Genomic DNA, 26680 nt, shown 5'->3' on the forward strand with positions numbered 1-26680 from the left:
CACAGGCCATTGGACCTATTTACCATGAATATTTAATTACCAAAACCATGTTATCCCATCATACCATCTCCTCCATAAACTTATTGAGTTTAATCTTAAAGCCAGATAGATCTTTTGCACCCACTGCTTCCCTTGGAAGGCTATTCCAAAACTTCACTCCTCTGATGGTTAGAAACCTTCGTCTAATTTCAAGTCTAAACTTCCCAATGACCAGTTTATATCCATTTGTTCTTGTGTCCACATTGGTACTGAGCTTAAATAATTCCTCTCCCTCTCCAGTATTTATCCCTCTGATATATTTATAGAGAGCAATCATATCTCCCCTCAACCTTCTCTTAGTTAGGCTAAACAAGCCAAGCTCCTTGAGTCTCCTTTCATAAGACAAGTTTTCCATTCCTCGAATCATCCTAGTAGCCCTTCTCTGTACCTGTTCCAGTTTGAATTCATCGTTCTTAAACATGGGAGACCAGAACTGCACACAGTATTCCAGGTGAGGTCTCACCAGTGCCTTGTATAACGATACTAAAACTGCCTTATCCCTACTGGAAATACCTCTCCTGATGCATCCCAAGACCGCATTAGCTTTTTTCACGGCCATATCACAGTGGCAGCTCATAGTCATCCTATGATCAACCAATACTCCAAGATCCTTCTCCTCCTCCGTTACTTCTAATTGATGCGTCCCCAGCTTATAACTAAAATTCTTGTTATTAATCCCTAAATGCATGACCTTACACTTCTCACTATTAAATTTCATCCTATTACTATTACTCCAGTTTACAAGGTCATCCAGATCCTCCTGTAGGATATCCCTGTCCCTCTCTAAATTGGCAATACCTCCCAGCTTTGTATCATCCGCAAACTTTATTAGCACACTCCCACTTTTTGTGCCCAGGTCAGTGATAAAAAGATTAAATAAGATTGGTCCCAAAACCGAACCTTGAGGAACTCCACTGGTAACCTCCCTCCAGCCTGACAGTTCACCTTTCAGTAGGACCTGTTGTAGTCTCCCCTTTAACCAATTCCTTATCCACCTTTCAATTTTCCTATTGATCCCCATCTTATCCAATTTAACTACTAATTTCCCATGTGGCACGGTATCAAACGCCTTACTGAAATCTAGGTAAATTAGATCCACTGTGTTTCCTTTGTCTAAAAAATCTGTTACTTTCTCAAAGACGGAAATCAGGTTGGTTTGGCACTATCTACCTTTTGTAAAACCACGTTGTATTTTGTCCCATTTACCATTGACTTCAATGTCCTTAACTACCTTCTCCTTCAAAATTTTTTCCAAGACCTTGCATACTACAGATTTCAAACTAACAGGCCTATAGTTACCCGGATGACTTTTTTCCCTTTCTTAAAAATAGGAACTATGTTAGCAATTCTCCAATCATACGGTACAACCCCTGAGTTTACAGATTCATTCAAAATTCTTGCTAATGGGCTTGCAATTTCATGTGCCAATTCCTTTAATATTCTTGGATGAAGATTATCTGGGCCCCCCGATTTAGTCCCATTAAGCTGTTTGAGTTTTGCTTCTACCTCAGATATAGTAATATCTACCTCCATATCCTCATTCCCATTTGTCATGCTACCATTATCCCTAAGATCCTCTTTAGCCTTATTAAAGACTGAGGTTCTTAAAAGAAGAATTTTAATTAAAGAAAAGGTAAAAGAATCACCTCTGTAAAATCAGGATGATAAATACCTTACAGGGTAATCAGATTCAAAACATAGAGAATCCCTCTAGGCAAAACCTTAAATTACAAAAAGACACAAAAATAGGAATATACATTCCCTCCAGCACAGCTTATTTTACCAGCCATTAAACCAAAGAAAATCTAATGCATTTTCTAACTAGATTACTTACTAATTTAACAGGAGTTGGAAGGCTGCATTCCTGATCTGTTCCCAGCAAAAGCATCACACAGACAGACCAAACCCTTTGTTCCCCCGCCTCCAGATATGAAAGTATCTTGTCCCCTCATTGGTCATTTTGGGTCAGGTGCCAGTGAGGTTACCTTAGCTTCTTAACCCTTTACAGGTGAAAGGATTTTGCCTCTGGCCAGGAGGGATTTTATAGCACTGTATACAGAAAGGTGGTTACCCTTCCCTTTATATTTATGACCCCCTCCTCAACGTGAACAAGTCCACACTTTTACGGACCCAAAGAATAGACTTCATCAGGGCAGTGCTGGACTCAGTACAGGCCAGAGAAATACTGCCAGAGTCCAAATTTCAAGCAATGACAGATATTATCCAGACTCTCAGGCGGTACCCCACCACAACTGCAAGGAGATGCCTGAGCCTCGTTGTCACATGGCAGCCTGCACCTATGTGTCAGGCATGCCATACTGAGACTCAGGCCACTCTAGGCATGGCTCGCCTCAACTTATCGCCCAGGTTGAGACAGTTTGGACTTGGTAGTGACAGTACTGGAGCGAGTTCTATAATCCCTTCGCTGGTGGCTAGGCCCCTGCACAGTCCACGAAGGACTCCCATTCAGAACCCCTCAACCCTCCATGACCCTAGTAATGGACACATCAGCTCTGGGTTGGGGGACCACCTAGGAGACCTACAGACACAGGGTCAGTGGTCGCAGGTCGAGCTTCCACTCCACATCAACATCAAGGAGCTCAGAGCTGTGTGTCTAGCCTGCCAGACCTTCCAGTCCAGAATGCAGGGTCAGTGCGTGACGGTGATGGCTGACAATACCAACACCATGTTTTACATAAACAAGCAGGGCAGAGTCCACTCCTCCCCTCTCTGTCGGGAAGCTCTCCAGCTGTAGGATTTTTGTATAGGATGCCTCCAGGGAATGGAGTGGGCTATCTCCCTGGAATATGGAATGAACTTGCAGACCACCTCAGCAGGTTGTTTCACAACCACGAGTGGTCCATCGATCCAGACGTCATACATTCCACCTTCCAAAGGTGGGGGTTTCCCTGGTTAGATCTTTTGCTACCAGGAGCAACAGGAAGTGTCCAACATTTCTGGTCTTTCCAAAAACACAGTCCAGGCTCTATCGTAGACATGTTCATGCTACCCTGGGGAGACGGTCTCATGTATGCCTTCCCGCTGATGCCACTTGTCCACAAGGTGCTGCTCAAGATCCACAGGGACAAAGCGGATGTAATTCTGCTGGCTGCAGCGTGGCCACATCAATGTTGGTACACCACGCTTCTGCAACAGTCAATGGATGCCCTGATCACACTACCGCTTTACCCCAATCTGATCACACAGGACCATAGTTGCCTCCTTCAACCGGACCTCCAGTCCCTCCATCTCATGGCTTGGAAGCTTCATGGTTAAACCCAATGGAGCTCCAAAGCACAGAATCGGTGAGGGCAGTGTTGCTTGGTAGCAGGAAAACTTCCTCCAGGGCCACTTACCTAGCTAAGTGGAAAAGGTTCTCATGCTGGTGTGAGCAGCGCCACGTACCTCCACTTCAGGCATCTACACTGTTCATCCTGGAGTATCTCCTGCATCTGAAGCAGCAAGGTTTGGCAGGATCATCCATCAGGGTACACATTGCAGTCATCTCGGTATTCCACCGGGAGAGTTGGGGAGCTCGGTATTCACCAGCCCTATGGTGGGCTGTTTCCTGAAAGGCATGGAAAGGCTATATCCACAGTCCCGACTGCTGGTACCTGCTTGGGATCTCAATCTGGTTCTCTTTAGACTAATGGGGGCCCTATTCGAACCACTGGCTACATGCTCCCTCTTGTATCTCTCGTGGAAGGTGGCATTCCTGGTTGCCATCACATCAGCCAGGAGGGTGTCCGAGTTAAAAGCGCTAATCTCCGATCCCTTCCCCACACAATCTTCCATAAGGACAAAGTACAACTCAGGCCGCACCCAGCCTTCCTGCCCAAGGTGGTATCCCGATTCCACATTGACCAAGACATTTTTCTACCAGTCTTCTATCCCAAGCTCCATGCTAATGTGCAGGAGCAGAGGCTTCACTCATTAAAGTCCTGAGAGCGCTAGCATTGCTCATCGAGTGCACAAAGCCTTTCAGGAAGTCAAACCAACTGTTTGTAGTTGTGGCAGACCAGATGAGGGAGCTTCTGGACTGCACCACGGACTGCATCTGTACCTGCTATGACTTCACCAAAGTCCAGCCCCGGTTATTATGGCCCACTCGACACAAGTTCAGGCGTTGTCAGCCGCTTTCCTGGCCCAGGTGCCCGTCCAGAAGATCTACAGAGCGGCAACCTGGTCTTCGGTGCACACATTTACTACCCACTCTGCCAGCACCCAGCATGCTAGTGATGATGCAGCTTTCGGCAAGGCAGTTCTCCAATCAGTGATTCCTTAAATCCAACCCCACCTCCATGGGAGAGCTTGGGAGTCGCCTGATTGGAATCTACGTGAAGAAGCACTTGAAGAAGAAAAAACGGTTACTCACCTTCTTGTAACTGTTGTTCTTTGAGTTGTGTTGTTCACATCCATTCCAATACCCACCCTCCTTCCCCTCTATCATAGTAGCCGGCAAGAAGGAACTGAAGTGAGTCAGATCGGCAGGGTCACGTATTGACCACCATGAAGGCACCACTCCAGGGGCTCCCTAGCCAACCCGATAGGAGCTGCTAAGGGAAAAGGTTTCCGACAACTGTGCATGCACACCTGATTGTAATGGACATGAACAACACATCTCAAAGAACAACAGTTACAGGAAGGTGAGTAACCATTTTTTTACAAATGGTGACCAACACCTTGTCATAAATATAAAGGGAAGGGTAAACCCCTTTGAAATCCCTCCTGGCCAGGGGAAAGCTCCTCTCACCTGTAAAGGGTTAAGAAGCTAAAGGTAACCTCGTTGGCACCTGACCAAAATGACCAATGAGGAGACAAGATACTTTCAAAAGCTGGGAGGAGGGAGAGAAACAAAGGGTCTGGGTCTGTCTGTATGCTGGTTTCTGCCAGGGATAGACCAGGAATGGAGCCTTAGAACTTTTAGTAAGTAATCTAGCTAGGTATGTGTTAGATTATGATTTCTTTAAATGGCTGAGAAAAGAATTGTGCTGAATAGAATAACTATTTCTGTCTATGTATCTTTTTTGTAACTTAAGGTTTTGCCTAGGGGGGTTCTCTGTTTTTGAATCTAATTACCCTGTAAGATATCTACCATTCTGATTTTACAGGGGGGGATTTCTTTATTTCTATTTACTTTTATTTTTTTATTAAAAGTCTTCTTGTAAAAAACTGAATGCTTTTTCATTGTTCTCAGATCCAAGGGTTTGGGTCTGTAGTCACCTAGGCAAATTGGTGAGGCTTTTTATCCAACATTTCCCAGGAAAGGGGGGGTGCAAGTGTTGGGAGGATTGTTCATTGTTCTTAAGATCCAAGGGTCTGGGTCTGTAGTCACCTAGGCAAATTGGTGAGGCTTTTTACCAAACCTTGTCCAGGAAGTGGGGTGCAAGGTTTTGGGAAGTATTTTGGGGGGAAGGACGCGTCCAAACAGCTCTTCCCTAGTAACCAGTATTAGTTTGGTGGTGGTAGCAGCCAGTCCAAGGACAACGGATGTAATATTTTGTACCTTGGGGAAGTTTTGACCTAAGCTGGTAAAGATAAGCTTAGGAGGTTTTTCATGCAGGTCCCCACATCTGTACCCTAGAGTTCAGAGTGGGGGAGGAACCTTGACATGGTGGCACAGTGGTGGGATTAACCTGAAATCATTTTGAGATCCAGTTGAGATTTTTTGAACTAGAAATACAGATTTTTAAAAGAAATTTTTTTTTCCTTTGGAAAGGAAGTCCAGAAAGCAGTTTGAACTGAAAGCAGATTGTTTTTTCTCTGCTTTGTGGCCAAGCAGAGACAAAAGGGGATTATCTTGTGAATTGCAGGTTTTCTTTGCCTGGAGGCAGGGTACTTAACTCCTGCAGGGAAATTCACAGTCTTCCAACCCAGAGGTTTTTTTTTTCTTTTCTTCCTAAAAGTAAATAGGGGGTGTGTGTTCTACCCATTTGCTTTTTCTTTGGGCTGGGTAAGCAGGTTTCCAAGTAGTTGGAGGTTTTTTGCTTTAATTTGGGCCCAGAGCAGAGACAAGGGAATTGTCTTTTTCTGTAGGCTGACAGTCACTATCAGAGAATAGGTATTCTATTCCAGCACAGCAAAATTTTACAGCCAAGTTTTGTTTGTTTATTTCTAAACCTCGGGTGTAAAGTTAGTTAAAAACAGAGAGGTTAGAATGACCAAATCCTCAGCTCGACTACAGCTGGAATTAGCCAAATTTCAGGCTGAGGAAAAACAAAGGGAATATGAAAGACAGATAGAACTCATGCGGCTGGAGAAGGAGGTACAGGAGGCTGCCCACAAGAGGGAAATGGAGGCAAGGAAGCATGTGGAGGAGGAGAAGGAAAAAGAGAGGAAGCATGTGGAGGAGGTGGAGAAGATAAAGGCTCAGCGGAATATACCAACAAACCCTAGCAATCCTTCTCCAGGTACCACTTCCCATCCCAGAAAGTTCCCCACCTACAAGGCAGGTGATGATACTGAGGCCTTCTTAGAAAACTTTGAAAGGGCCTGCCTTGGGTACAACATCTCTACTGACCAATACATGGTAGAGCTGAGGCCGCAGCTCAGTGGACCCTTAGCTGAGGTGGCAGCTGAAATGCCTAAAGAACACATGAACAAGTATGAACTGTTTAAATCCAAGGCGAGAGTCAGAATGGGGATAACACCCGAGCAGTCTCGTCGGAGGTTCAGAGCCCTAAGGTGGAAACCAGACATGTCATTTACCCGACATGCCTACCACATTGTGAAACATTGGGATGCCTGGATATCAGGAGCAAGTGTTGAATCTCCAGTAAATTTGCCCTTCCTGATGCAAATGGAACAATTCTTAGAGGGTGTTCCTGAGGAAATAGAAAGATACATCCTAGATGGGAAACCCAAAACTGTAATTGAGACAGGAGAGATTGGAGCCAGATGGGTGGAGGTGGCAGAGAAGAAGAAAACTGGTCGCAGTTGGAGCGGAGACCAGAAGGGACCACCCCAGACCACAGCCGCCGGTTCATCAAGGCAGGTGGCATCTTCCAAGAGATCATTTTGAAGGGCAGCTCAAGAGAAGTCTGAGAGTTCCAAGAGGGCCCTCTTTTTCTTGTATAATTTTTGCAAACCACTTGTCCCACTTCCATCATGCTTGGGCCCATATTATACATATCAGTAAGTTCTAAGCATGGTGGAAATGGGATATGCACTCCATTTTATTTCTAGCCCCCATCCCGCCCCCTGTCAGGGACCCCTCTCACAAGGCAGCGTTACTGCAACATCTGTAATTGCTTCTCCTTGTAGGAGTTATAGATCCCGGAGTTGCAGATCCTGGTACTTCCTGATCCCGAAGGCAAAAGGGGGGTCTCAGGCCTATTTTAGATCTAAGGCGGTTAAACCAGTTCATGAAAAAAAACAAAATTCCAGGTGGTCACTCTAGCTTCCATTATTACTTTTCTGGAGCTGGGGAGCTAGTATGCTGCTCTTGACTTAAGGGACTCCTACTTTCATATGAAGTTTATCATGGCCACAGAAAATTTCTGAGATTCACCATCAACAGCCATCATTATCTGTTCACAGTCGTCCCCTTTGGTCTCTCAGCTCACCCACATGTATGGTAGTGGGAGCAGCATTCCTTCGGAGAATAGGGGTCCATGTATTCTCTTATCTGGATGACTGGCTGATAAAATGTTAAGCCAACTCACAGGAGGTGTCCATTATTTGCATAATCCAGTCCACCTTCAATGTGTTAGGCCTCCTGATCAACTCAGACAAGTCAGTCCTGGCTCCAGTACAGAAAATACAATTTATTGGAGCAGTCCTGGGCTCAAGGATGGCCAGAGCTTTATTACCTCAGACAAGATCGCATACAATGCGGAGCCCATTGTGGACTTAAAGGCTTATCCTCTCATGATGGTGAGAAGCTGTTTAAAGTTGCTGGGGCACATGGAAGCATGCATTTATGTGGTCCAGTATGGCAGACTGCACCTCAGATTCCTTCAGGTCTGGATGGCAGAAGTATGTTCTCCGAAAAAGCATTGCATAGACATCTTAGTGCAAGTATCAAGTGACATCATCTCCCCTCTAGATTGATGGTTAGATCCAACTAATGTATGCAGGGGAGCTCCTTTCACCCCCACCTCAGCACTCTCTTTCTTTAGTCAGAGATGCCTCAGACTTGGGTTGGGAGGCTCACCTGGGACACCTATAGATGCAGGGTCTCTGGTCGCCCCAAGATCTCAGTCTACATATAAACATCAGAGAGCTGTAGGCTGTCTGTTTAGCATTCCTTCCTTGCATCAGGGGAAGGAGCTTATTGGTTCTGACCAACAATGCAAACACCATGTTTTATGTAAACAAGCAGGGAGGGGCTCAATCCTTACTGCTCTGTCAGGAAGGAATACTGCTCTGGGCCTTCTACATCAGCAACTCTGTACTTCTGAAAGAGGCCCACGTCCTGGGGGCTCAGAATACACTGGCAGATCATCTGAACAGGTTGTTTATTAATCCTGAGTGGTTCCTTCACCCAGAAATAGCATATTCTAGCTAGAAAATGGATCTAGCTATGCTTTTCTAACACATCTGAGGATTCAGCCCCTCTGTCAGATAAATAATAAAGAAAAATATTCATGTTGTAATGTTTTACATTTTTCAGAATATCTAAGGCCTATGGACAGGTTGTGGGGAAATAATGATAGTATCATGTTGATCAACCCATCAGTAAACATATGGAGCTGTTGTTATTCTTGCTATTATCAAAAGCATTCTGGAAATAGTGTTCCAGACTAATAATGTTGTAGGATCTTCATGAGATATATTAATTGCCAGATTTAAACAGAGATTTTCACATTGGATATACAACAATGCTTTATCTCCAGAAAAATATCCTTTTGTTGAACTAGAACCATCAAAGCCCAGTCATAGAGTTAATTAGAACCTTGTGAACAGAATGAACTGAGTGAAAATTGACTAAAGTCCCTCTTTCTCTTTACAATATGTGCCTGTGTCCATTCAGCTGATTCTACTAAATTTGTAGAATTCCAGGAAACTGAAAGTTGACATTTTTATCTATCTGCCAGCAAGCAAAGGTCAGATTAGCCAAAGCAGCACAAAGAAGGACTCAGAAACTGGAGGGACCAAAAGAAAAGGAGCTTTAGCATCCCAGAAAGGCATCAAATCTCATAGGCCAGGAAGTGCACTAGAAGGCCAGGCTGTAATAGAAGAAGAGACTGCCATCCTCCCAGCCCTTGAAAAGAATGCTGTAGATCCACAACCGGTAAGAAATTTTAAATCCAAATTTCTGCAAAGATTTTGGAAAAGCACAATAGAAGAGTGGTCCCAATAATTCTTTTATTAAATGTGAAAATCTAATATCCTGATACTGTGTAAACCTTATATTCTCATAGAATGATATAGTTGTTGTTATTTATTTTATTTCTGTAGTGCCACAAATATTTATAGTACTGGCCCTGCTCTGAGGATTTAAAAATCTAAGGCCCCAAATAATAACTGCAAAATAATACAAGTGTGTGCAGAATCCCATTGATTTAACAATGGAACTCTATTTACTCCCCACCTCAGCCCTTTTGCTCCACCCAATATTCTAAATTAACCAGTCCTGTTGTATCTTTCTTCAACAATCATATTTTTACATACATACCCATGCCAGTATCTTCCTTGGTAACCCAATCTGCCATGCCCTCTGTTTTTTCCTCCTTAGTCTTTTTGTTCAAAACTTACTTTTCTCATGAGGCCTACTCTTCATACTCATATTCTTTACTATCTGTATTTGTGTATTCATGCATGTGCATATGTTTGAGTGTGTGAAGGAAGAAAGAGGGTTATGTCACAACACACACACACAACCTCTTCAAGATGCAGTCATCAAAATCTTCACAGCCACATTATCTGATCACTGAAACCATCTCCTTCTGTCATAGAACCACAGATTTTAAGGCCAGAAGGACAATGATTATCATCTAGTCTGACTTCCTGCATAACGCGGGGCAAATAATTTCACCCAGCAATTCCTGCACCGACCACATATCTTGTGGTTGAGCTCACATATATATTTTAGAAAAACATCCTAAAAGCATGAGCCTCTACCACCTGAACTGAAGCAGAGGAGAAATTCTGGTCCCATAGAAGTTAATGGGCAAACTTTCATTCCCTTCAAGAGGGACAGGACTCCACCCCAGATCTCTAAATGGAAATGCATCCATTCCTACTGTCCTGTTTTCCCACCTACTTTGTGACTTGTCTCAGTTTAGGCCTGCTGAGAAAACCCACCTGAGAAATCACAAACTGAGAGATTGCAGGCATACACACTCGATCAGGAGGTGCTTGCAAGAGGTGGGTGCACCTCATTTTACAGGAGTCCATAGTGAACTCAAGGCTGTGTGCTTATGACAGTCTGGCAGAAGACATCTCCAATAATGAGTGATGTGATGGTTTGTGGGTTTAAGTATGTGCATATGTACGCACAAATGCAGATGGAGGTACGAAGAGAGGAGGATTAGTTTATATTGGCCTCATGGGAAATATGTGTCTTGAAGAGAAATGTGAAGGGAGAAAGGATGGAAGCATGGTGGACTGGATTAGGAAAGAGAGTTCCAGTTAGAAAAAGGAGTTACGTGGAAAATGGTGGATGTCCAAGAGCAGGAAAAAGTTATAAGTGAGAGCATCTTGGGTGGAGTAAAGGGAGTGAGCAGGGAATAAAAGCATTGCTAGCAGTGAAGTAATATGAGATTGTTCTGGTGGTGGACTTTGAAAGTAAGAACAAGAAGCTTGAATTTGATTGAGAACAGTTTGAAAAAGCCAGTAACAAGATTTAATTAGGACTGCTGACAAAGGCAGGAAACTTAGATGAGTTTAGCAACTGCATTCTAGATGGACTGGAGAGGTCAGAGGGTGTGTCATGGAAGAAGAGGCTGCAGAAGCTGAGAGGTAAGATTACTGAGGCATGGCTGAGGGTTTTGACAGTGGGGTTAGAGAGGTAAGAATGGATTTTGGAGAATGTGTAGAAGAAATAACGGCCAGATTTGGCAATGCAAAGAGACTTAATGTTCCCTCAAGAATACAACATAGTTTCTGTGCATCAGTTTCTTCATCTGCAAAGTGGTTCAATAATATTTATATACATCAAAACAGTGTTGTGAGACTTGTAAAACAATTAAAGGATGAAAGGCATTATGTAAGTGCTAAGAATTATTATGAGTCCATCACATCAACACCATTTAACATTCTGTATATACACCTAAATTCTCTTATAGTGAAATGAGTTTTTATATGAAAACAATCAGATTCATTACAATCAGAATATTAATTGCATGCTGCAATAATCTGAACAATGTGGGACTTTAAGGTCTTCACTGTAGAGATGTTCACTGTTTCTGAGTACACTAGAAGTGAGTTCCACTGTAATAGATTTGAAGGTACATTTTTAGTTTTCTCCACATAAATTGTGGTTGTTGGTTCTCAGATTTGCCAGCCCAGTAAAACAAAAGATCTCAAGGGCAGAAGATCTATATTTAAGGCATAGACCAGGCACTCGGAAGCTCTTTCTCCATCTCTCCTTCTCCTGACAGTACTCTGAATGTCACACTCTCAGTTGACTGCAGCAGTGGACATCAGACTTAGACATTTCTGCGGCTGCACTTTTCATATGGGATTTATTCCCAAACTTTTGTGGTATTAGATCTGACAGGCTTGCAGGAAGCTGCAGCTGTTACAGAAGGATTGTCTATTCCATTTTTATTATCAATAGACTTTTCAACATTTCAGCATGATTTACTAGGACAAAGGGGACACAAACTCTTGGGACTTGCTTATTTTAACAAGATAAAGCAATATCTGCTTATGTTCTAAGTCTGTTAGGCACCGTGCTCAATAGAGAGTGATGCAAAGTTGCAGCAGCATTGAGCATACAGGGGTAGGGTGGACATGCACACAGCACTGTTCCTTTAGAGAATGTAGTATGCACTTTTCTGTGATACACCAGGGTCTACACATGTGTTTTGGGTAGTTTGCATCCTAAGGATTGCTAGCATGCAGCAGTCCATGTGCTGAGGAGAGTAGAAGAGCTGCTGCTATAGTGGCTGCTTAATGGGGATTGCAGGTGAAAAGGAGGAAGGCTTATACATCTATGCAAGTGGCTGAGTACAGACTTGTCCTAGGTGAGTGTTAGGTTTCCCAGAGAGGAACTGTTTTCTTCCTCTTAAGGATTTTTCTTCACTCAGGGTCCATTGGACTTCAGCAGATCTAGTTCTTAGATTCCAACTTAGGGCTCAAAGCTCCTCCCCTCACCCCACCAAAAAAGAAAGTTTTGCTGCTAAATTTTTGATGTTGCAGGATGACTTGTCAATTAAGCATTAATATCTCAAAACAAACTTACGTGGCCTTTACTGGTTAGACTAGAGAAGCACTTCTGACCAATTTCCTGAGCTCACTAGTCTAGAAACACCAAGAAAAACAGAAGTCAGAGCAGAGTCTATCAGAAGCTAAATTCCTAAAATTGAATTTTTAAAAAGCAGAGTGTGATATTTCCCACAGAACAAAATCCCAGTAAGTCCACTTATAATTATTAGTTACATTTTTACAACATGAAATGAAGAGTTCAATAGACAGTTCCTAAAGTTTTGTATTTTCCAAGGATCCCAGATACCAAGCATGCAATCATTAGGAGTACTTCACTGGAGTATTGCTCTTCTGCTGCCCTGGAATTCAAGAAGGCCTGCCAGGAATTGTAAAATTAAGTTGAACTGTGGTCTGGAAAGCTAGATGGGTAGGATCACAAAGCCCTGTTATTGATGGTCCTTCATTATCTTTCTCTGAGAAAGCGGAACGATCAGCGAGTTATCTTAAGTGCCTATACACAAATGCAAGAAGCCTGGGAAACAAGCAGGGAGAACTGGAAGTCCTGGCACAGTCAAGGAATTATGATGTGAATTATAATTATGATTGGAATAACAGACACTTGGTGGGATAACTCACATGACTACAGTACTCTCATGGATAGATATAAACTGTTCAGGAAGGACAGGCAGGGCAGAAAAGGTGGGGGAGTTGCATTGTATGTAAGAGAGCAACATGACTGCTCAGAGCTCCAGTATGAAACTGCAGAAAAACTGAGGGTCTCTGGATTAAGTTTAGAAGTGTGAGCAACAAGGGTGATGTCGTGGAGGGAGTCTGCTATAGACCACCAGACCAGGTGAATGAGGTGGACAAGGCTTTCTTTTGCAACTAACGTTACTAGATCTCAGGCCCTGGTTCTCATGGGAGACTTCAATCACCCTGACATCTGCTGGGAGTGCAATACAGTGGTGCACAGACAATCCAAGAAGTTTTTGGAAAGGGTAGGGGACAATTTCCAGGTGCAAGTGCTGGAGGAACCAACTAGGGGCAAAGCGCTTCTTGACCTGCTGCTCACAAACCAGGAAGAATTAGTAGGGGAAGCAAAAGTGGATGGGAACCTGAGAGGCAGTGACCATGAGATGGTCGAGTTCAGGATCCTGACACAAGGAAGAAAGGAGAGCAGCAGAATACAGAAAAGCAGACTTTGACTCCCTCAGGGAACTGATGGGCAGGATCCCCTAGGAGAATAACACAAGGGGGAAAGGAGTCCAGGAAAGCTGGCTGTATTTTAAAGAATCCTTATTGAGGTTACAGGAACAAACCATCCCGATATGTAGAAAGAATAGTAAATATGGCAGGCGACCAGCTTGGCTTAACAGTGAAATCCTTGCTGATCTTAAACACAAAAAAGAAGCTTACAAGAAGTGGAAGATTGGACAAATGACCAGGGAGGAGTATAAAAATATTGCTCAGGCATGCAGGAGTGAAATCAGGAAGGCCAAATCACACTTGGATTTGCAGCTAGCAAGAGATGTTAAGAGTAACAAGAAGGGTTTCTTCAGGTATGTTAGCAACAAGAAGAAAGTCAAGGAAAGTGTGGACCCCTTACTGAATGAGGGAGGCAACCTGGTGACAGAGGATGTGGAAAAAGCTAATGTATTCAATCCTTTTTTTGCCTTTGTCTTCACGCACAAGTCCACGGGGCTGGATGCGCTGCATCCGAGAGTGCAAAAGGAGTTGGCGGATGTGATTGCAGAGTCATTGGCCATTTTCTTTGAAAACTCATGGCGATCGGAGGAGGTCCCGGACAACTGGAAAAAGGCTAATGTAGTGCCCATCTTTAAAAAAGGGAAGAAGGAGGACCTGGGGAACTACAGGCTAGTCAGCCTCACCTCGGTCCCTGGAAAAATCGTGGAGCAGATCCTCAAGGAATCAATTCTGAAGCACTTAGAGGAGAGGACAGTGATCAGGAACAGTCAGCATGGATTCACCAAGGCCAAGTCATGCCTGACTAATCTAACTGCCTTCTACGACAAGATAACTGTCTATGTGGATGAGGGGAAAGCAGTGGACATGTTATTCCTTGACTTTAGCAAAGCTTTTGATACGGTCTCCCACAGTATTCTTGCCAGCAAGTTAAAGAAGTATGGGCTGGATGAATGGACTAGTAGGTGAATAGTAAGCTGGCTAGATTGTCGGGCTCAACAGGTAGTGATCAATGGCTCCATGTCTAGTTGGCAGCGGGTGTCAAGTGGAGTGCCCCAAAGGTCGGTCCTGGGGCCAGTTTTGTTCAATATCTTCATTAATGATCTGGAGGATGGCGTGGACTACACCCTCAGCAAGTTTGCAGATGACACCAAACTGGGAGGAGTGGTAGATACGCTGGAGGGCAGCGATAGGATACAGAGGGACCTAGACAAATTAGAGGATTGGGCCAAAAGAAATCTGATGAGGTTCAACAAAGACAAGTGCAGAGTCCTGCACTTAGGACGGAAGAATCCCATGCCCCGCTACAGACTAGGGACTGAGTGGCTAGGCAGCCGTTCTGCAGAAAAGGACCAAGGGGCTACAGTGGACGAGAAGCTGGATATGAGTCAACAGTGTGCCCTTGTTGCCAAGAAGGCCAATGGCATTTTGGGCTGTATAAGTAGGGGCATTGCCAGCAGATCAAGGGACGTGATCGTTCCCCTCTATTCAATGTTGGTGAGGCCTCATCTGGAGTACTGTGTCCAGTTTTGGGCCCCACACTACAAGAAGGATGTGGAAAAATTGGAAAGAGTCCAGCAGAGGGCAACAAAAATGATTAGGGGACTGGAACACATGACTTATGAGGAGAGGCTGAGGGAACTGTGATTGTTTAGTCTGCAGAAGAGAAGAATGAGGGGGGATTTGATAGCTGCATTTAAAAGGGGGTTCCAAAGAGGATGGATCTAGGCTGTTCTCAGTGGTAGCAGATAACAGAACGAGGAGTAAAAGGGGGACGTTTAGGTTGGATATTAGGAAAAACTTTTTCACTAGAAGCGTGGTGAAGCACTGGAATGCGTTACCTAGGGAGGTGGTGGAATCTCCTTCCTTTGAGGTTTTTAAGGTCAGGCTTGACAAAGCCCTGGCACGGATCATTTAGTTGGGGATTGGTCCTGCTTTGAGCAGGGGGTTGGACTAGATGACCTCCTGAGGTCCCTGCCAACCCTGATATTCTATGATTCTATGATTCAAGACTTTCTGGGGTAGTGGGGAAATGAAAATAGATACAGAAATTGGGAGCACACTCAGGGACTCCGAATATTTCTTCCAATTGTATGGAAACTTTGATGAATTCCTGAGAGCATTCAAGACTGAAAGCATTTCTATGTACGAGCTTAGTGAGGCTCCTGAAAAGTCCTGTAACCCAGCTATTCTTTAACACCCAAAAGAAGTTTCCCATCCTATCTTGGAGTGATCTGTTTCCAGAATTCTAGAGTGTGCAAATTTAGAAAAGTATGGGGTTCTAATAACATTAAGTTCTTTCTCTTCTACTTTATTTATTTATTTTATTAGCACCTAGCTCTTATATAGTGTTTGTCATCAGTAAATCCCAAATCACTAATTCCAGCCAAGCAGAATGTCAGAGATGAACTCTTGCTTCTTGTTTGCCAGATTTTTAGTCTTTCTTGCATCCAACAAACACCTCTAGATGTTCCTGTAGTATAGCGTGGGTAAGGAAGGGGGCAAAGCCACTTCCTCTGAGAAACGTGTTTGTGTTCTCTGGCAGAGACAACAGATATTTTCTGGCACATATTTATTATGGATTCCATCTTGAAGCAGGGAATAGAAAGGGATTAAAATATTTTCTATACTTTGCTGAAAAACCCAGTGTCTATTACAGATGTACCTAGCCCAAGATACAGTCTTAGGAAGTCTTCTGACTCTGTTACAATCAAAAATATTTTCTAGGTATATAAGCATTTTCATTCCCAAAGACTTTGAGATAAACTACTGTCTCATAAGAATGGCCATCCTGGGTCAGACCAATGGTCCATCTAGCCCAGTATCCTGTCTTCCAACAGTGGCCAATGGCAGGTACTTCAGAGGGAATGAACAGAACAGGTAATCATTGAGTGATCCATCCCCTGTTATCCACTCCCAGCTTCTGGCAATCAGAGGCTAGAGACATCCAGAGCATGGGGTTGCATCCCTGAACATGTTGGCTAATAGCCATTGATGGACCTATCCTCCATGAACTTATCTAATTCTTTTTTTAACCCCATTATAGTTTTGGCCTTCACAACATCCCCTGGCAATGAGTTCCACAGGTTGACTGTGCATTATGAGAAGTACTTCCTTGAGTTTGTTTTAAACCTGCTGCCTATTAATTTCGCAGGGTTACCCCTGGTTCTTGTGTTATGTGAAGGAATAAATAACACTTCCTTATTCACTTTCTCCACACCATTCATGATTCTATAGACCTGTATGATATCCCCTATTAGTAGTCTCTTTTCCAAACTCAGGTCCCAATCTTTTTTCTCTCTCCTCATTTGGAATCTATTCCATACCCTTAATCATTTTTGTTTCCCTTTTCTGTACTTTTTCCAATTCCAATATATCTTTTTTGAGATGGGGTGACCAGAACTTCACACAGAATTCAAGCTGTGGGTGTATCATGGATTTATATAGTGGCATTATGATAATTATCTGTCTTCTTAGATATCCCTTTCCTAATGGTTCGTAATATTGTTAGCTTTATTAACTGCTGCTGTACATTGAGAGGATATTTTCAGAGAACTATCCACAATGACTCCAAGATCTTTCTTGAGTGGTAACAGCTAATTTAGATCCCGTCATTTTTTATGTAAACTTGGGATTATGTTTTCCAATGTACATTACTTGAAATTCAATGTTGATAAATGCAATCTGCCATTTGGTGTCCCAGTCACCCAGTTTTGTGAGATCCCTTTGTAACTCTTCTCAGTCTGCTTTGGACTTAACTATCTTGAGAAATTTTGTATTGTCGGCAAATTTTGCCACCTCACTGTTTTCCCCTTTTTCCAGATCATTTACGAATATGTTGAACAGCACTGGTCCCAGTACATATTCCTGATGAACACCACTGTTCTTTCCATTCTGAAAACTGACCATTTATTGCTACCCTTTGTTTCCTGTCTTTTAAACAGTTACTGATCCATGAGAAGATGTCCCCTCTTATCTCATGACTGGTTATTTTACTTAAGACCCTTTAGGGAGGGACCTTGTCTAAGGCTTTCTGAAAGTCTAAGTGCATGCTATCCAGTAGATTACCCTTGTCCACATGTTTGTTGCCCCCTCAAAGAATTCTAATAGATTGGTAAGGCATGATTTCCCTTTAGAAAAGCCATGTTGACTCCCCCACAACAAATTGTGTTCATCTATGAGTCTGATAATTCTGTTCTTTACTATAGTTTCAATCAATTTGCCTGGCACTGAAGTTAGGCTCACTGGCCTGTAATTGGCAGGATCGCCTCTGGAGCCTTTTAAAAAAAATCAGCATCACATTAGCTGTCCTCCAGTCATCTGGTACAGAAGCTAATTTAAATGATAGATTACATACCAGAGTTAGTAGTTCTGCAATTTCATATTTGAGTTCCTTCAGACCTCTTGGGTTAATACCATCTGGTCCTGGTGACTTATTACTGTTTAATTTATCATTTTTTCCAAAACTTCCTCTATTGACACTTCAATCTGGAACATTTCCTCAGATCTGTCATCTAAAAAGAATGGCTCAGGTGAGGGAATCTCCCTCACATCCTCTGTAGTGAAGACCGATGCAAAGAATTCATTAACTTCTTCAAAATGGCCTTATCTTCCTTGAGTGCTCCTTTAGCATGTCGATCATCCAATGGTCCCTATGATTGTTGGCTTCTAATGTATTTACAAAACTTCTTGCTGACAATTTTTGAGTCTTTGGCTAGTTACTCTTCAAATTCTTTTTTGGCCTGCCTAATTATAATTATGCTAAACAGCCTTGGAGCAATGTACAGATTGAAAAGCTTTACTTGTCATTGGCATGACACTCATTTCCAAGTAAACTGCAAGAATGTTTTATAGATTTGATGTTTGGGAATACTTTAAAAAACTTTTCATATATCTGTACTTGCAAGGTAATCTTCCTTGTTGGCGGTTGTTGTCTTTGCTATCTTCCAAAGTGTCTATGGAAAACAGCTGAAATTTCACAAACAGCCGAAGGGTTTATGATTAAATTCAGAATGATAACCATGGCAACCCTCCTCTAGAGCCAATGAGGTATCTCTACATAAATATTTGTTTGGGAATCCCCTTGACACTAAATTCAATTATATTAGTCCACTTTTCAGTAGCTTGCTGTGTGGCACCAGAGTCACCAATAGTTCCCCATTCAGTGAGGCAGACTGCTTCTCAGGTGTGACAACTTGGAAAGCTAGGGCGTGAGAAGTCCTTATGTCCATCCATGCTCCTAGTGTTTCTCTAATGTCTTCATACCACAGCACAAAATTTCCCAAGCAGAGTAATGTGTGTCCAGGAAACCAATGAAAAAACAGGGTCCCTACTCTGCCACCCATCCCAGCTTCTAAATGGTAAGAAGTCCTCCAGAGCCAGGCCCTCGGAAAGATTATTTACTATGTTGTTTGTATTTATTTATATTACAATAGTGTTCAAAGTGTGCTAGATGAAGTACAGATATGTAGGAAGACAAGGAAGAATTTACAATCTAGAAAAAGAAAGACATCCCAAGATAGAGTCGGGGTCAAATGAAATGCAGGCACTTCATCTGTTCCATGTAAAATTTTGTAAGACATTTGGAGTCGACATGTGATACTTCTGGAGAGAGACTTCTTATAAGTTCATGTTACATTATGCAGCACATGAAAAAAAATTGCCCATTATTCGAGGCAAGAATTTTTTAGGAGGGAGATCAAAACTTATGGTACGAAGGATTCCTTGGCCTTCACCTGACATCATTTACATATTTGTAGGAAAATAATGTGGACATATTCCTGCTGCCAAACAGTGCTTTTCTTTCTGTATCCAATTGCTCCCCTGTTAGCTAAATGTGATTTTTTTTTTTTTTGTTCTTAAGACTGGGGTTTAATTTCAATAAAATGTTAACTTTACAGGTAGATGAATCATGCCTACTTTCAGTTGTTTCTTTACCACAGAGATAACATTAGTAGTTGAAGAGAATAAGAGATACTCTTAGAATAATTTACTATTCATTGTAAATAATGAAGAGTTCAGCATTCTAGTCACATATCTCTATTGAAAAGATAATCATATGTCCTCGTCTATGTAATGATCATGAGGTTCATTAAACAACAAACCAGTGAATGAGAAAGGAATAAAACTTTAATAAAACAAACTGGAGAGTTACTGTGGTGTACTGCTGCACACAGCCATGTGATGTTCCCAATCTGCGCCTCCAGGGCACATCTCCAAATTCCTATGTTCATAATACTGTCCGTTATGAGGGAGCATCTCTAAATGATAATCTTCTACAAACATAACTCTACAGTATGAGCATTCAAAACTCAGTGAGCTGTTGAGGGTTTATGGTTTTATAGAAGAAAAGAAGTCTTTGTGCACCATATGCTCAGGAAAATGTTACATTAAAACCTTAAAGGAGTGTAGTTCCTTATTCTATAGCTCAACTTAGTTTCACTTTGATAGTGAGTGTGCAGTTCTAGAAGGAAATTACAACAGTGTAGTTTGGCATTAGTACTGAGACTTCTTTTGAGATTCTTGTGAATAATGTGACATGTATAAGTTTGTGAACTAATTTATGGCTTCTCTTGCCATAGTTAGGCAGCCTGTGTTCAATGTCTAACAGTTTACTGAAATACTTTGGGATGCTCACTGTGGATGCATATTAATGTCATCAGCTGATTAATATATTGCCTTTGGCTTCACAGACTCACAAGTACACTATACAAGCACTGGTGTTGTATAACAGTTGGCCACTTACCGAGAGTCAGTTGGCATTTGTTCAGGCACTGAAAGAAATGGAGAAAAATGAAATCAAAGGTATGTCACTTTAAACACACCTGCTAGAGTGTGCAGTATGGTTCGTTTTTTAAAGATGTTGTATTGGTATATCACTTATTTCTGTTCAGTAAATACATAAGATATTTCCATAACTTGTATTATTATCTTTTGGTAATAACATTACACTTTTGTCAATTTGTCAAACTGCGGCCAGTGGGAGCCGCGATCGGCCGAACCTGCGGATGCGGTAGGTAAACAAACCAGTCCAGCCCACCAGGGGCTTTCCCTGAACAAACAGCGCACCGGCTTTGAGAACCACTGCTATAAATTCATCCCCAGAATGCCTAACTGCAGACGCCATGCCAGAATGCATAATTCAGACTATTTGTGAATAAAACAAATGAATTAATCCAAAAGGGTAAAGTTAAATTTCTTCAGTCTTTAAAAATTCATCACTTACTGTGACCTTACTACCAAGCAAGAAACTGAAAATGGTTCTTGCAATTTGTTCCTTCAGAATGACTGCTTTTGTTTAGTTAGTTTTCTGGTGACATCTTATAGCAATAAAGCTTAGAAGCCATGGTGATATGTGTACTATTTCTTTAACTCTATAACAGCAAGCCAGGCAGGGCGAGGACTGGGAAGGGTCCTGGGGGAAGCTCTATAGCGCAGCAGAGAGAGACAAAGTAGCTTTAGAGATAATACTATTCCCCATATTCTAATAAAGTTTCTTGTTCAATATTAGAACAAAGTGACTCTTTCTATCATTGTCACAGGTCAGAAGTAATTAGTACTCTCAATAAATGGCTTTGAAGTCAAGTAAATTTCTTATCTTTGCTTCCTCTTTTACCTGACCTGAAAGCCTTATGTATACTTCATGTATATGCATATTCTTTGCGTGATTGCACATGTGCATTCCACTCTAGGTGTGTGCATGCCCCAAGCATAGTCGCTGGAAATTTTTCCCTCAGTGGTACCGTCAGGGTTGCTTGAATGCCCTCTCCTGCTGCATGCCTATAGCGCCAGTATAAAGCACCCTGTGCTCTCTCAGTTCTTTTATATCTCCCCTGATGGTTGCTGGAACTGCTATCCTTGCTTTGGCTGGCTCTCTCAGATGTCTTCTCTTTTATATATTTGTACATAGTTAGCTAGTTGTAAATAGTTTTTGTCAATTTTAGTGTAAGTTGGTAACTTACTGAGTTAGCTATGTTTTTGTCTGTTACCTGGTGCCAAGGCATTCCTTGGTCATTGGGCTTCAAGCCCTGCGCCTCCTGCAACAAGGCTATGCCCCTGAGTGACCTGCTTTCAAGCTGCTGCAAGTGCCTGGGTCCTGGGAGAAGCTCACATGGAGGACCGCTGCCAGATCTGCACAGACTTTAAGCCCTGCATGAGGAAGGACCAGGCTAAGTTTTTGCTCATGGAGGCAGCACTGAGACCTCCATCTGAGCCAGGCCAGTCTGACTGGGCATAGAGTGGGGCCCAGCATCAGTAAGGAGCCTACTGGAGTCCCGGCACCATTCACCATCTCTAGTGCCCAAGAAAAGGCACAAAAAACTGTTGGCTGTCAATCCCCGCACCGAAGACAGCCAGGCATGGAGATCACAGTAGAGCGTGACCTAAGTCAGGGTACTCCTCTGTCTCAGTACCACAGAAGTTGGCACCATTAACTCTGTCACCTACACAGACACCGTGCAAGACTTGGCAGTGTCAGTGCTGGCAGTCAGGAAGGAACCTGTTGGTTCTGATCATTGTTCGGTACCAGGCCCTTCAGTACTGTCAAAGGGGAAACCCGCTATGCAGGTGTGATGGCTATGTCTGGCCATCCAGGGGGATCTAAGCAGGCCTTTTGATGGGACACTCAACAGCACCATACATGTCCCCACAACTCCAACATCGTTAACTCTCATGAAGACCCATTACTCTCCTCAAAAGTGTCCAAGATGGTGTCCCCTTCCTGCTTCTCCACTTGGGCACCAATGATACTGCCAAGAATGACCTTGAGCGGATCACTGCAGACTACGTGGCTCTGGGAAGAAGGATAAAGGAGTTTGAGGCGCAAGTGGTGTTCTCGTCCATCCTCCCCGTGGAAGGAAAAGGCCTGGGCAGAGACCGTCGAATCATGGAAGTCAACGAATGGCTACGCAGGTGGTGTCGGAGAGAAGGCTTTGGATTCTTTGACCATGGGATGGTATTCCAAGAAGGAGGAGTGCTAGGCAGAGACGGGCTCCACCTAACGAAGAGAGGGAAGAGCATCTTCGGAAGCAGGCTGGCTAACCTAGTGAGGAGGGCTTTTAACTAGGTTCACCGGGGGAAGGAGACCAAAGCCCTGAGGTAAGTGGGGAAGTGGGATACCAGGAGGAAGCACAAGCAGGAGCGCGCGAGAGGTCAGGGGTCCTGCCTCATACTGAGAAAGAGGGACGATCAGCAAGTTGTCTCAAGTGCCTATACACAAATGCAAGAAGCCTGGGAGACAAGCAGGGAGAACTGGAAGTCCTGGCACAGTCAAGGAATTATGATGTGATTGGAATAACAGACACTTGGTGGGATAACTCACATGACTGGAGTACTCTCATGGATGGATATAAACTGTTCAGGAAGGACAGGCAGGGCAGAAAAGGTGGGGGAGTTGCACTGTATGTAAGGGAGCAGCATGACTGCTCAGAGCTCAAGTATGAAACTGCAGAAAAACCTGAGTGTCTCTGGATTAAGTTTAGAAGTGTGAGCAACAAGGGTGATGTTGTGGAGGGAGTCTGCTATAGACCACCAGACCAGGGGGATGAGGTGGACGAGGCTTTCTTCCGGCAACTCACGGAAGTTACTAGATCTCAGGCCCTGGTTCTCATGGGAGACTTCAATCACCCTGATATCTGCTGGGAGAGCAATACGGCGGTGCACAGACAATCCAGGAAGTTTTTGGAAAGGGTAGGGGACAATTTCCAGGTGCAAGTGCTGGAGGAACCAACTAGTGGCAGAGCTCTTCTTGACCTGCTGCTCACAAACCAGGAAGAATTAGTAGGGGAAGCAAAAGTGGATGGGAACCTGGGAGGCAGTGACCATGAGATGGTCGAGTTCAGGATCCTGACACAAGGAAGAAAGGAGAGCAGCAGAATACGGACCCTGGACTTTAGAAAAGCAGACTTTGACTCCCTCAGGGAACTGATGGGCAGGATCCCCTGGGAGAATAACACAAGAGGGAAAGGAGTCCAGGAGAGCTGGCTGTATTTTAAAGAATCCTTATTGAGGTTACAGGAACAAGCCATCCCGATGTGTAGAAAGAATAGTAAATATGGCAGGCGACCAGCTTAGCTTAACAGTGAAATCCTTGCTGATCTTAAACACAAAAAAGAAGCTTACAAGAAGTGAAAGATTGGACAAATGACCAGGGAGGAGTATAAAAATATTGCTCGGGGATGCAGGAGTGTAATCAGGAAGGCCAAATCCCACCTGGAGTTGCAGCTAGCAAGAGATGTTAAGAGTAACAAGAAGGGTTTCTTCAGGTATGTTAGCAACAAGAAGAAAGTCAAGGAAAGCGTGGGCCCTTACTGAATGAGGGAGGCAACCTAGTGACAGAGGACATGGAAAAAGCTAATGTACTCAATCCTTTTTTTGCCTCTGACTTCACGAACAAGGTGAGCTCACAGACTACTGCACTGGGCAGCACAGCATGGGGAGGAGGTAACCAGCCCTCTGTGGAGAAAGAAGTGGTTCGGGACTATTTAGAAAAGCTGGACGAGCACAAGCGATTGCAGAGACATTGGCCATTATCTTTGAAAACTCATGGCGATCGGGGGAAGTCCCGGACGACTGGAAAAAGGCGAATGTAGTGCCCATCTTTAAAAAAGGGAAGAAGGAGGATCCTGGGAACTACAGGCCAGTCAGCCTCACCTCAGTCGCTGGAAAAACCATAGATCAGGTCCTCAAGGAATCAATTCTGAAGCACTTAGAGGAGAGGAAAGGAATCAGGAACAGTCAGCATGGATTCACCAAGTCCAAGTCATGCCTGACTAATCTAATTGCCTTCTATGATGAGATAACTGTCTATGTGGATGAGGGGAAAGCAGTGGATGTGTTGTTCCTTGACTTTAGCAAAGCTTTTGACATGGTCTCCCACAGTATTCTTGCCAGCAAGTTAAAGAAGTATGGGCTGGATGAATGGACTAGAAGGTGGATAGAAAGTTGGCTAGATTGTCGGGCTCAACAGGTAGTGATCAATGGCTCCATGTCTAGTTGGCAGCGGGTATCAAGTGGAGTGCCCCAAGGGTCGGTCCTGGGGCCGGTTTTGTTCAAAATCTTCATAAATGATCTGGGGGATGGTGTGGATTGCACCCTCAGCAAGTTTGCAGATGACACCAAACTGGGAGGAGAGGTAGATACGCTGGAGGGTAGGGATAGGATACAGAGGGCCCTAGACAAATTAGAGGATTGGGCCAAAAGAAATCTGATGAGGTTCAACAAAGACAAGTGCAGAGTCCTGCACTTAGGACGGAAGAATCCCATGCACTGCTACAGACTAGGGACCGAATGGCTCGGCAGGAGTTCTGCAGAAAAGGACCTAGGGGTTACAGTGGACAAGAAGCTGGATATGAGTCAACAATGTGCCCTTGTTGCCAAGAAGGCCAATGGTATTTTGGGATGTATATAGGGGCATTGCCAGCAGATCGAGGGACATGATCGTTCCCCTCTATTTGATATTGGTGAGGCTTCATCTGGAGTACTGTGTCCACTTTTGGGCCCCACACTACAAGAAGGGTGTGGAAAAATTGGAAAGAGTCCAGCGGAGGGCAACAAAAATGATTAGGGGACTGGAACACATGACTTATGAGGAGAGGCTGAGGGAACTGGGATTGTTCAGTCTGCAGAAGATCAGAATGAGGGGGGATCTGATAGCTGCTTTCAACTACCTGAAAGGGGGTTCCAAAGAGGATGGATCTAGACTGTTCTCAGTGGTAGCTGATGACAGAACAAGGAGTAATGGTCTCAAGTTACAGTGGGGGAGGTTTAGGTTGGATAGTAGGAAAAACTTTTTCACTAGGAGGGTGGTGAAACACTGGAATGCGTTACCTAGGGAGGTGGTGGAATCTCCTTCCTTAGATATTTTTAAAGTCAGGCTTGACAAAGCCCTAGCTGGGATGATTTAGTTGGGGATTGGTCCTGCTTTGAGCAGGGGGTTGGACTAGATGACCTCCTGAGGTCCCTTCCAACCCTGATATTCTATGATTCTATGTGACAGAATTTTAAAGTATAACTAAGAGTAGGTGACCATATGTCCCGATTTTATTGGGACAGTCCCACTTTTTGGGTCTTTTTCTTATATAGGCTCCTATTACCCCACTCCCCACCCTCCGTCCCTATTTTTCACACTTGCTGCCTGGTCACCCTAACTAAGAGTAATGGATTAGATTCTTAGTCCTTCTAGTTTTTCTGCACTTAGGAGGGAGCACAAAGCAGCTGGATAGCTGCCCTCCAGGAGGATTCTCCAAAACAGAGGGGGTACCGTGTACTTCTCTGCATAAGGGACATGTCAAGTTTGAGGAGGATAGGCCAGTGCACATGACATTCTTCCTGACCCTCACCAGTGCAGTGGCCATATGGACCAGTGACAGCTGACATAACTGAGAGCAGCCATTAGAACATTTTAAATTATAGTTTAGCGGTCATTTCAGCCCTTTACTGTCTATACACAAGGATCAGTTCATCCGCTGCTGAAATGCTGCCACATCTGGAGTGAAACGTGGTTGCTGTTTAGCAGCCCATGGCACCACTATGTAATAATTAAGACAGGAAGTGAAGGAGTGCCTGAATGCATGGATTGGTGCAGTTGGCTGTCAGTCATAGTCATTTGATAGCTTTCTGAACCAAGATATGCAATTCAAATCGCTTAGCACAGCAAGTGTCTCCTCTTGACATCTCCTCCTTTCTTAGTTTCAAAAACTTCTCTATTTCTCAATCAACTACAGTACTAGTCCTTGTCAGTAAATCAGTATTTTGCTGGTAGAACCCAGTTGGAGCCTCAGCAACCCCCCCCCTCCCCACCACACATATTATTTCAGGAGTATTTAATGAAAGCCCACTCTGCCACTAGTCAATGCCCACTCTACCTGGCCCTTATATGGATATGCATTAGGGAGATGAGGGAATATGGAGGCTTACACCTCACAGTCTGCAAAAGGGCCAGGCAGAATTGCAGTCCTTGCACACAAAGAGGGTGCAGGAACTACTCAGACACTAGTTTCCTGGAGGAGCATGGAAGCGTTGAAGAGTGAAAAGGAGAGGAAGCTGGGCAATGACTGTGTCAGTCTCCTCTAAACACCCTATACAGTTGGGTATGCAAGGGGGAGCAGCCTGAACTGCCTGATGG

At 43.7% G+C, this 26680-nt stretch overlaps 1 protein-coding gene across 3 annotated transcripts in view; it reads left to right on the plus strand.

Annotated features, from left to right (window-relative positions):
* Positions 1 to 26680, plus strand: part of ADGB (androglobin) — a 224461-nt gene that overhangs the window by 167346 nt on the left and 30435 nt on the right. For all 3 annotated transcript variants that reach the window (XM_073337563.2, XM_073337564.2, XM_073337565.2), the window contains 2 exons: positions 9078 to 9274; positions 20250 to 20361. In XM_073337563.2, coding sequence (XP_073193664.2) covers positions 9078 to 9274; positions 20250 to 20361 — 309 coding nt within the window. The remainder of the gene's footprint in view (positions 1 to 9077; positions 9275 to 20249; positions 20362 to 26680) is intronic.

Source organism: Lepidochelys kempii, chromosome 3, assembly GCF_965140285.1.
Source record: "Lepidochelys kempii isolate rLepKem1 chromosome 3, rLepKem1.hap1, whole genome shotgun sequence".
Lineage (NCBI taxonomy): Eukaryota > Metazoa > Chordata > Testudines > Cheloniidae > Lepidochelys > Lepidochelys kempii.